We start from the raw sequence: 11,719 nt of genomic DNA on the forward strand, positions 1-11,719 counted from the left end.
TCTTGTTTTTAATCATACTTTCAACGAAATAGGGGAAATACCTTAATGCCCAACAATAACTAAATAATACATTTTTGCTCATTTCAAGGCGCACCAAAAAAAATGAAAAACGATTTCATTCACATTTCGTACAAGCGTTCGTTTATTTAGCCATCAGTTTAGAAAAATATTTAATTGATACTGTGGGAATAGCGTAGATTGTTAGAGGTTATACACGATTTGTTCTTCATCATGTTTGTTATTTAATACGCCGTATTTTTCGTCTCCGTTTCCGTGCCAATCGGTCACCAGGCATTGAAGCCGGCATGAAAATATTGCGGGACGTTGAAGTGCTGTCTCCATTAAAATGGGGCTTTGTAGTCAACATACTTTCACTAGATCCGGTAAAATTATAGACAGATTGTTGCGTAACTGTGGCTCCAGTGTTGAATGAGGTAAAAAAAAGCGAGTCAATTGAGCTTTGGACAGCTGGATCCACAAATATTGCCTGGGAAGTAATCTGTGAATTAGTCGCCTGTTCGGCCATTGATGGAAAACTCACGGATGTTGTTGTTGTGGCATCTGATGTAGATAAAATAGTTTCCGAGTTTCTTTTAAATGCAAATCCACTAGTAACACTTGTGGGCACATTGCCTTGCTGTATTCTAGTTGTGCCATTACAAGAACCTTTATTAATGCTGTCACTTGAGTTTTCAGTGAAGGTGCCGCTATCGCATGTCGAAGCGGAGCTTTGAGTACCGAAGTCTACTGCGGATAGGGTAGATTTTATCGCCAAGGTGTCGGTCGTAGTTAATGCGGTGGTTGCCTGTTTCGATTCGTTTGTGTTCTTTGATGTGTTGCTCGGTAAGGAGCCAAATGAAAACTTGCCGACGCTACCGACAAAAGTAAATTTTTCGGCATTGTTGGCAAAAGCATTTGCAAAAATCGACCTGAGCTTGGGTTGTTCGCAACATATGCATTTAATGCGATTAACATCATTTCTACTCATGCAAACCTCACATTCCCATTTGGATGCTGTTTCTTGGGCAGGCAGCAATTTCAATCTGGAATTTGGTGGTGCAGAAGCAGTGCAGTTTGAGGTGGTTGCGGTTGTATGATTAACATCGATTAATTTTCGTGCTAGACGAGCAAACTTAAAATCACTGGTTGATGCAACGGACCCACCACCACTGCCAAACTTTTCGTTATGCCCGGGTTTTTTATTTTGACCATCTACTAAACATTGGTCGCATTTCCAGATATTTGATTTAGACTTAGACATATCCCCGAAGCCATTATCAGCCATCAAAATGCAGGTCGATGAAGAAACTTTCTTTGTTGTTTCGCACTCAACACATTCACTAGATTCCTCATTATTTCGAACCATACGCTCTAAACATGTTTGTTGTTTTTCAAACTTTTTAGTTATTTCGCAAGCAGAACACTTCACAGCTTCTGAGTTCTTGCATACCCTACACACGTTACATTTCCGCTCGTCTTCGCTTTTCCTAAACTGAAAAGTGCCGTCCAAGGTGGTCTTAGAGGCATCTGCCTTGCTTTTGGACGAAGTTAATAGTTCTTTGTTTAGGGTTTCTGAAAAGCTACCACTCTTCGGCTGAGTTCCAATTTTGTGATCCAAATTTCCTGTAGGACTTTTTGATTTGCAGCTTTGTTGCAAATATATTGGTGAACTGAATTCGTAGTGTTGTTGTTTTAATTTGATATTCTGAGTGTATAAAGGGGGTATATCCGTATGTGTTTGTGGAGGCGAAAAAAGAAAGTTGGTCGTATGTTTCGTAGTGAATGTTCCTAATAATGCCTCTGAAGCGGCTAGATTTGTTAATGTCCTGACGGCTTGTTCATTTTGGGCAAGTACAGTTGTTGCAGCAGCTACTGTTTGCTGCTTCGTTGTCGTAGATGAAGGCGACACAGCCAACTGTATATCGGACTGGGGCACAGGCTTCATCATTAGTAAATTTACCGACGACGAAGGAGTTTCAGCAACCAATTGATTAGAAGGGTTAACATTGCGAACGAAGTTTTTGGCCTTACCTGAAGGCGTACTGAAATCATTAATCAAATGAAGTATACGTTTAGTTCCTCTAGGCGTAGATGACTTGTCACGTTTGCGGCCAGTGGCAGCCAAAGATATGTTAGATAACGATAAATTCGATAGAGTCAAAAAGGGACGCTTAACTGCTCGGGTTTTGGGTACCGGACGAACACCGATACTATTGTCTATCTTGTGATAAGCTGCTGCACCGCCGTACGTAGTTTTGCCTTCATAAAAAGGCGACAAAATATTCGGCGAGCGCCTATTCCTTATAGTGGATGTACTACCGGAGTTCCAAGCATTTAGTTGATTGCGAGTTTCGCAGCTCAACAGCAGAGTCGAAGTTTTAGAAGTATCGTCAGATATTGAACCCTGAATATTCGCTTCAGCCGATAACGATTTGTGTCGCTCTCTGTGGAATGAAGACCGGCTACCTTGACGGGTGCCACTGACTGGGATCATATCGTATAAACCGATCTTTCGTTGCTGATATATCTTTTCAGTTTCTTTTCCCGCAGTGTCCACAGTTGTATCCCTACTCACATTTTCAATCCCACTTTCGTCCTTTTCTGAATGTGTCTCGGTAGTTGCCATGCTTTGATTAGCATCTCCACGCCTAACTTTACTTATTTCGCCATCACCTTCTTCATCTTTTGAAAACCCGCTTTGTTTCCTTGATTGATTGATATCTTCAATACAACAGCTAACTGTTTCAGCTTCTACATCTGTCGAGACACCTTGCTTAACACTTGACAACGACAGACTAGAAATTGTAGCAAAATTATCAGCCCCTTCAAAATTTGATGCAGTTGGTGGTACACTCAAGGTCCTACGCGAATTTATCTGCGAGATATTTAGTTCGCCGCTTTTACCGGAAGACACATCTTTCCATAACTCAATTGGAGTAGATACTATGTCCTCGATGTTAGTTTTTACATTAAGCTTCGACACCATAAAATCGTAACATTGTTTGCTTCCGATCTGTTGGGTATATCCCCTTTGACCCGACGAGCGTAACCATGCACCTCCATTACAACTACGGCACTTACTACTACTTTTAGGAGAAGTTAAAGCAATGAGGGATCTATTGCTCGCCATCAAAGAAATATTTTGCGTACTAGCGATACGGGAACGCTTTGCAGGTTGTTCAGGTGTGGTAGTTTGAAAGGAATTCAAATTTCGCTTATGAAATTTTTCTCCACTATTGTGGGACTTATCGTTCGGCCTATCTTCTTCAGAATTTTCATCTTGCCTGTCCCAACGGTTGCGATCATGACATTCTTCATATTTAGATTGCAGATATTCATTTGTGTCTTCGATGCAATCTTCATTATCGACTTCTGAAAGACGATGGCGTCGTTTTTGGGCTTTGGCTGACTTTGAAAACCACTTCGTTATACGATTAGGTAAAATCCTGGCGATTCTCGATTTCACTATACCGATAAAGGAATTGTCGTTGATATCAATGGCGTCGTCCACGCCAGAGTTTTCGGTGGCCTCATTCCGGCGAATGGATTCACCATATAAGGGATGTTCCGGCATTTTCTGAGATTTCAATGTGTGTTGTTCCTGTAATAAAAATCACCTTGTGTTGTTATCTGATATAAACAATATCCTAACTCCAATATACAACTACAATTAGCAATAAAGCAGTTCTTGCTCAATGCAGATACACAGCACGTCCTAGAACTCAACGCCTTTTATTGCATTTTTTTGGAGAGCGCTTTTGTTACATCATTTCGATGTAAGTCTATAGGAATCTTTAAACAACTCATTGGGCTTGTGACCACGGATAAAAATTGGTTTCACTTGCTCTTACATAGTCAAATAAATTTTCATCTTTTGCTTTCGCAAACTCTGTTTTATTCGTCCTTAGACAACTTTACTCTCAGCGATGTATATTTATATCAGAAATATATAAAAATTTTCTTCGCATTTATTAGAAAAAAGTTAAACGTATAATTTTAAAAGAAGTTTAATATTAAATTTCAAAATTTTTCATTGAATGAGAAAAAAATTGTTGTTTTTGAATATTTGTATTAACCAAACTATATATATAAATATTTTTTTCTTTTTATAAATTTACTATTCGACAGGGAAGTATTACAACTTTCCCCATTCATTACCATTTGTCTTCAATGTAGACTTACTTTCTTATGTTATTCATGACTTCTAATGCTAATATGACATCTACCACATATCGGGATGTAAAAGCTAGTGAGGAATCTCCTTTTTATGCAAAACGTGCAAGGATTGGCTTGTTTGGCGTATTATGACGTCTAACTGGCCTTCAAGATTGTTCGATGGATAAACAAACTTCCAGTCGAGTGGACAGGCACAGGTTATGCAAGGTCCAAAGGTGTACGGGGAGAGGAATGCATTCAAAAGTAGAAAGCCACGAGATACCAGGTAAAAGGAATGACAAGCAAACTAGCAAATATGCGATAGGGAATTTAATGAACAGACGAAAAGAGAAGTAGGTTAGGCGAATATGCGAGCAGACTTGCTCACCAAACGGAGACGCAGATCCTTGCACATGGCGATGGATGAGAGCACAAGCTGATACAAGGACTAAAAAATTAAGTACATTGTAGTGCATTAGCTCTCGTGCACGATATAGGTAAAGTCAATGATAGAAGAAATGTATGGACTTAAGTACAATGTTCCGTTTCTTCTGTCGCCTATTCGTCAACACACTCTGGCGTATTCGGTTAGACTACTTTATTATCTGCCTAGACCTGCTTGTTTACTTATACTTACTATCTAACAGAGCTTAGCTTCCAAATACTGCCACATCCAAACTCGGTTCGCCAGTGAGTGCATGCAATACATAGTGGGTCATAAAGTAAACAGAGTTTTTTATACTGTACACCACTTGTGGTACAAGGGTATTGTCAAGTATGCGGTGGTTGCATTCAGCACTCAGAAGTGAGTTGAGATAGATCCAATTTTAATTATATTGATCGATTCGGAATTACTTTCTCAATCGATTTACGTTTGTCTGTCCTCCCGTCTACCTTGTTTTCTTGTTGTTCAACCGACTGGCTGCAAATTTCTCAGATCTTTTGATCACTGTTACACTGACGTACTTTCAATCGAAAACGAAAATGATTCGGATGGGATCACATTCCATGTGATGAAAAGTCCTTGGAATAATGTAGGGTACTTTATGCTGGCCGCAGCTCGAATCTCGCATACCCACCACTACGTTTCTCGCATTCTACACTTAAAGTTCTTTTATTTGATACCCATATCGCTGGTATTAAGAAAAAGTTAATCGTTAGAATTGACCCATTTTTAAGCAGATAATATATCTTCATTTAAGGAGTATATAAAATACTTTTAAGCATTCGGTCTTGATTACCTTACAATAAATAAACATAAAAATCTAAAAAAAAAGAAAAAAAACAGAATTTAATCACTTGTAACTTTGTGTCGGAATATCGGATGTTTTTCATTTTTGCTTTAATAATTTCCGTGTAATGTGCAAAAATTCAAAAATTCTTGTTAAAAAAAACTGAATTGCGTTTAGTTTACGCTCCATTGCGGGCTTCTGCTCTGACCAATTTGGCCGTGCAGAAACGTCCAATGTTTCTATCTAATTTGAGGTCCATATTTTCATTTTTGCGAACCAGGAGAGTGCCAACAACACACAGACGGACGGACATGGCTAAATCAACTCAGATTTTACGCAATGTATATAATTTACAAGGTCTATGAAGCTGCCTTTTGTGTTTTGCGTTACATATATTTTGGGGAAAACAAAATGAGTACACCGCCTGTGGTACAGTGGTGGGTATAAAAATATAGATATTAATTTCATTATTATAAAAATTGAATCACTTTACTTTAATTTACTTTACTTTAATTAAATTCCATTATTATAAAAATTGAATCACTTTACTTTAATTTACTTTACTTTAATTAAATTCCAAAAAGCTTTTCACTTACTTATATTCGGGAATTTTATTAAAAAATTATTAACAAAAGCATGTGGAATACTCGAAATTCCGGAAAAAGTTAAATTTATTTACATAATAAATATTTTCAAACATTTCTCCGATTATTAAGAAGAAACTACTTACTGCGTTCATCTGACTTTATTTGAGTGTATTATGCTTTTTTGAGTTCATATAAATACCACTTGCACATACGAAACAGTCTGCCAGGCTATGTATACCTGATTTCGTATTTATGTGCGTCATGCAAAATAAACGTTGCAGTATTTCTTACAACTGTGTGTATGTGTTAACGTGTATACAAACATCTAGGTATTTATGAGCGCACTTACACGCAACTGCTGTATATAAACATAATTTAATGACTTTTATAAACATACCGTTAATTGCATGACAGAAACATAAGTCTGTAAAGCAGCGCACCATGAAGCGGCCGCCCATACTCGAAATAATGAATTGATCAATTGAAAGACGAGAAGCAAAGTAATTAAATTTACTTTAATTCAATTTAACGAAATGCTTAAATAATTTGCATAAAATGAAATAAATAAATGAGACACAAGTGTATCCAGGAGGTTACTGCAAGTGACTCTTTTTGTGCACATCGAATATTGTCGCCTTATTTGCTGACTTCAGTTGATTGTCTGTCTGCTCTTTACATGCATTTGTCTTTCGATTCCTGAATATTGCTTGTAGTTCAATCATCTCAATGAGGACGCAAGACATACAAAATATTACCAATTATTAACTCTTTTGCTTTTTTATTGTATTTAGTCCTTGAAAAACTGCCAATAACTCTTGAATTGCTTAAGACGTGTGAAGTGTTTCTTTTATTTATTTGTTTATTTATTTTTTTTGGATGTTGAGTTTAAGCCAATGAGAAATGTGATTTATATATCCAGATTATATAATATGATGATTATATACATTTATATATACACATAATGTGTTGAGATCAATATATCAATTTTTTTCTTGGCTTTAACATGACCAATCACTTATCCTGTTCGTGTAATACGATGACCGCTAGAAAGAAGTGCAGAAAGTGGAAAGAGACAGGTGGCCGCAGCCTAATATGTGTGTTGGTAAGTTTGATGCCTTTACTAACTGAGCAGGCATTCACTATACCGCACTGAGATTTGTACCCGTGTAAGCTGATTTCCTAGTCGCGATTCTTACCTATCCGGCTACTCTTGTGCATATCTAAAGATGTGAGGAAAAGGTTCCAAACTTGGCAAACTTGGCTGAATATGATAAAAGAAAATATTAAACGAAAAGTACATTATGCGCAATTATGTTCACACTTTTAGAAAACCCTGATAGCAATTCTAAACGATTTACTTTAATAATAGCTTTGACACTAGAAGGTAGCGAGTTTCATAACTTTATCGCATTAACAAAAAATGGTCTTGATGGTCTTAAAAATTGGATTTATCGTAAGTCCGGATCTGACGAACTGGATATTCGCCTAAAGACAATTGATTGTGCAAGTAAAAATAAGCTTTTGAGTAAAAATCGCATTTCTGATATTAAGAAACGACGGAAGACCAAAGTGCAGAATCTTAATCCAATAAAAGCGGCGGAGAATTTTTCTTTTAAGCAAAAAAAAACCCTTATGCAATATTCCGATGGATAAGGCTCTGCTATGTCTCCAGCGTCTATTGGCCCGTAATAACACATTTTCAGTTCCTGGTGAAGGAATGTTGAAACAAAGTGCTTGGTGTACTCAGCACAGTGAATCATCTGAATTGTAGAAGAAAAAGAAGAAGAAAATTGAAATGTGATTTTTCCTTTCTACCTTTGAGGCTAATTCAATTTCACTCCAAAAACACTGCAATGAGATTGTAAAGGGATGTTACCTAATACGAGTTACACACATATTATAAATTTACAATCATATTCTAAGCGCGTCTTTTAGACTGATTGACGTTCAAGAACGTACAGAGCCTTTTCAATTCTTTCCAAACCAGAATATAAGCTTACTGTAAGGAACTTGAAAAATAGATAAAGCATGTGGGCTTTTCTTAAGTCCAATTGCAATCCTTTGAATCACTAATCAATTTTTGTTATTTATTGTCTATGCGTTGTGCCTTCAAGGATCGCTAAATCACCATTCAATAAGAGATATCTAGGCCTCGCAGTGGCGTTGCTATTACTTACTCGTTCTGATCCGTTCATTTTCTTTGACTGCCGTCTTAACGCGGGAATCAAATTACCACATTAAAAGTCTAAAACATATTTCGAAATGCTAGGCATTACAAATCCTTAACAACGGTTTTAGAAGGAGATGAATTCCACGGTTCCGGTACGCTTGAGCGACTTTTATTAACAAATTTTTTTACGCGATTTTATCATCCAAAATACTCTGACGACATATGTTGTTTTGTAAAATGAATTCCAGAGGTTACAGTAAAGGTAAGCAATTTTTATTAGGCAACTTTTTTTACGCGATTTAATCATCCAAAATACTCTGACGGCATATGTTGTTTCGTAAAGAGATGAATTCCAAACGTTACTGTTAACAAACTTCTGTTAAGACTTTTTTTAAGCGATTACATCAACGATAATACTCTGACGACATATATGGTTTCGTAAAGAGATGAATTCCGGGCCACACAGAAAAGCAACTTTTATTAATCAACTTTCTTTATGCGGTTGAATCAACGGAAAACTTTGACGACTGGTGCTGCTCCGACAACGATTAGAAAAGAAGTGAATTCCGGAGGTTACAGCAAAGCTAAATAACTTTTCTTAACCAACTTTTTTTATGCGGTTATATCATCGAAAATATCCTGACGACATATACGTGTTGACAGAAAATGCAGCATTTTTTTGTCTTAAACTCAGAAGTGAGAATTTCTGCATGTAAGAATTTTTTTAACACCTTTCGTTTTTCGAATTGCAACGGTATAATAGATACTTTCGTCTTATTGTCACAAGGTTGACAATTGAATATACTTTTTCTTTATTAATTGTCAAACGAAGATAAAAGAATTTATCAGAACACTTTTGCATAAACTTGTATGAAAATCATTGTGATTTTTTTTAAGGATATTTTACGTGTTTCTTGTTTTATAAGGTTGTAAATAAACACCTGTATTTCTATTAAACGAGCATTAGAAAAGCGTCGAAAAATGAGTGGAAACATTCAATCAGAGCAAGATTTGACGGAAGCTGGAAAATTCTATTGTATTATACATGATATATACACTAACCCACGACCGCATGAGGATAAAAAGGATAACAGCAACCATCCTAGCTACCGTAAAATTAAATTGCCCTAGTAAGTCCAAAAAAGACATGGAAAGTTCGATCAAAAAATTTCTCTTTCCGCGCCGATCTTTCGTCTTTCTTTCCTTTGGTTTCGATTTCTTCTTTTTTTCTCGCTTATTTTAGTTTTCTTACTTTTCTTTACAGTTATGTACAATGCGCTAACCGTTACGAAAACGCTAAACGTGCATACGAGAACCAATTTCAACGCGAAATCAATAAATTGATTGCCTTACAGTCAACCGGTTATGAAGCCGCACGTATGAATAGGTACTCATTTGCATTTTTTTTCTCCTACGGATTCCATTTTTCTAATATATATATCTTTCTTTGTGTTGTTGTGTTGTTATTCATTATGTAGACATTTGTGCATAACGAGTATATGGCCACCGTTGCATAGTCGTCATGATATCGATTACACACATCGTCACTTTTTCAGATTAAACCGAAAGGAACGAACACGTTTGCAATGGATTATGACCACAAACATTATATGAGTTTTTCTTATGATGTTTGTACACTTTCGAAATCAATCTTTATTTTTTATAAAGTATATCAACAGATTTTGATTACAAAAAACAAAACAAAAAGCAGCTTTTTATTAGTTTAGGTCAGATTTTTAGAATTAGGGTACCGGAGCTACGTTGGCTATAAAAATGCAATGATTACAATACGGGCTAAGATATTTTGGGGTTGTAAGGCTGAAGTCGTCGTTACTATATTGAAGCCTTTTTACATCCTATACCATAGGGCGCAATAAATATGAGCGAATGGAGAGAACATCATGCAGGAGGTCACCAGATAGATTCACCTTTTATTAAGCGGGTCGAATCAGAATTATTGTCTGAGGTATGCTTGGACATCTATCCATCTGATGCCCGCTCATGTATTTCTGTACTCAATCTATAAGTCACTGTTATTGAGAAAATTTGATATGCGAATTACAGACTTGTTCAACAGGCCGAAGGGCGAAGTCTATTGAAATTACATTGGATTAGACAAACTCCTTTTTGGGCCATTTGCTATGTAACGCGTTATTTTAGAAAAATCGTTCGAAAAAGTAATACGACATAAAAGCTAAATATCAAATTTGGACCAGGTGCATATGACTAGGTACATTTGCATTCCTTATAACGGGTCTGAGGAGCAATAAGACTTTCATGGCTAAGTTTCAATATCTGCTTATGAAAATTCATCCATAAATCGATTTCGTATAAAATTTAACTGCAGCAAATTTGGATCACATAAACCTATATTTTGGATTCCGGCATATGTAAGGACTGTAATAGAAGGTAAGGCTCTATATGGCGGAAAAGTCTATATTTCGGTCTTTTATGACACAAATAGATGAAGAATATTAACATCTGAGACCAGATCATCAAATTTATTTAACTCGGGTAGGTAAGAATTTCGTGGGTAATTTTGTTATTGTTAGCTATAACGAGGACCTAATCGGTAAAGGCATAACACTTACCGATTGGGAATTATACACACACACCAGGGTACAACCACCACATCCCTATCTAGCTCTATCCCTTTCCTCACTCCTCTCTAACCCTGACGAATATCGGACATACCATGGGCGATTGGTCATATTATTATATACTTTAGTAGCAGTAGCGAAGTAAGTTAAAGTAAGTTTACATGAAAAGAAGCAATAATTTTTGTTTTAGCACAAAATTGTATTAGGAGAAAATTGAAGTATTTAACGGCCTATCTTCTCCGTCTATAAAGTCTTTACATGTTTTTAAATTTAGGCGCGATGAAAGAAGATGAGTTTTCACCTTTTACATGGACAAAATTGTTTGGGTTATCTCACGCACTCTGAGTCTGTCTTATGTATTCCACTGCTCTCAAAACTCTTTGTTCCAATCATAGGGCTTTTCTCCTTCTTTATAAACTTAACTATATTTAAAGTATTAATTGCACGGGCTACAATTCGCATTAGTCGGTAGTTCGCGTTATGTTAGGTAGTGGTAAACACAGCAAGTTGTCCTGAGAAGCCGTTCGTTTCTCAATTACTAAAGACCCAGTTCGATGTAATCTCGCAGATTCTAGACAAATACTATTTGTCAGACCAAAGCGTGATTCATAAGATTGACCCATTCACTCTAAATTACGGTGACAATGACATTTTTCATTTTACATTCACTTCTAAAAGCAGAAGAAGTCAACGGTAAATTATTAAAAGTTGTTGTCAAACATGTTTGTTGTTTTTCAAACTTTTTAGTTATTTCACAAGCAGAACACTTCACAGCTTCTGAGTTCTTGCATACCCTACACACGTTACATTTCCGCTCGTCTTCGCTTTTCCTAAACTGAAAAGTGCCGTCCAAGGTGGTCTTAGAGGCATCTGCCTTGCTTTTGGACGAAGTTAATAGTTCTTTGTTTAGGGTTTCTGAAAAGCTACCACTCTTCGGCTGAGTTCCAATTTTGTGATCCAAATTTCCTGTAGGAC

The 11,719-nt window shown here is 36.6% G+C and overlaps 2 protein-coding genes across 2 annotated transcripts; one reads left to right on the plus strand and one right to left on the minus strand.

Annotated features, from left to right (window-relative positions):
* Nucleotides 1-238: 238 nt before the first annotated feature.
* LOC119638566 (nuclear pore complex protein Nup153-like) lies at nucleotides 239-3,574 on the minus strand. The gene has a single exon (XM_038035433.1). The coding sequence runs from the start codon at nucleotides 3,572-3,574 to the stop codon at nucleotides 239-241; it is 3,336 nt and encodes a 1,111-aa protein (XP_037891361.1).
* A 5,551-nt stretch (nucleotides 3,575-9,125) lies between these two features.
* On the plus strand, nucleotides 9,126-9,758 carry LOC119638567. Its single transcript, XM_038035435.1, has 3 exons — nucleotides 9,126-9,274; nucleotides 9,409-9,531; nucleotides 9,623-9,758. The coding sequence occupies exons 1-3, from the start codon at nucleotides 9,126-9,128 to the stop codon at nucleotides 9,756-9,758; spliced, it is 408 nt and encodes a 135-aa protein (XP_037891363.1).
* Nucleotides 9,759-11,719: the final 1,961 nt, after the last annotated feature.

Source organism: Glossina fuscipes, unplaced genomic scaffold, assembly GCF_014805625.2.
Source record: "Glossina fuscipes isolate IAEA_lab_2018 unplaced genomic scaffold, Yale_Gfus_2 90, whole genome shotgun sequence".
In the NCBI taxonomy this organism is placed as follows: Eukaryota; Metazoa; Arthropoda; class Insecta; order Diptera; family Glossinidae; genus Glossina; species Glossina fuscipes.

Bases quoted from the DNA above. Each gene is read 5' to 3' on its own strand.
- LOC119638567 (XM_038035435.1), top strand. From the start codon at position 9,126: ATGAGTGGAAACATTCAATCAGAGCAAGATTTGACGGAAGCTGGAAAA. The intron at 9,275-9,408 runs GTAAGTCCAAAA...TTTTCTTTACAG, and splicing joins CGTAAAATTAAATTGCCCTA to TTATGTACAATGCGCTAACC. The intron at 9,532-9,622 runs GTACTCATTTGC...TTCATTATGTAG, and splicing joins GAAGCCGCACGTATGAATAG to ACATTTGTGCATAACGAGTA.
- LOC119638566 (XM_038035433.1), bottom strand. From the start codon at position 3,574: ATGCCGGAACATCCCTTATATGGTGAATCCATTCGCCGGAATGAGGCC.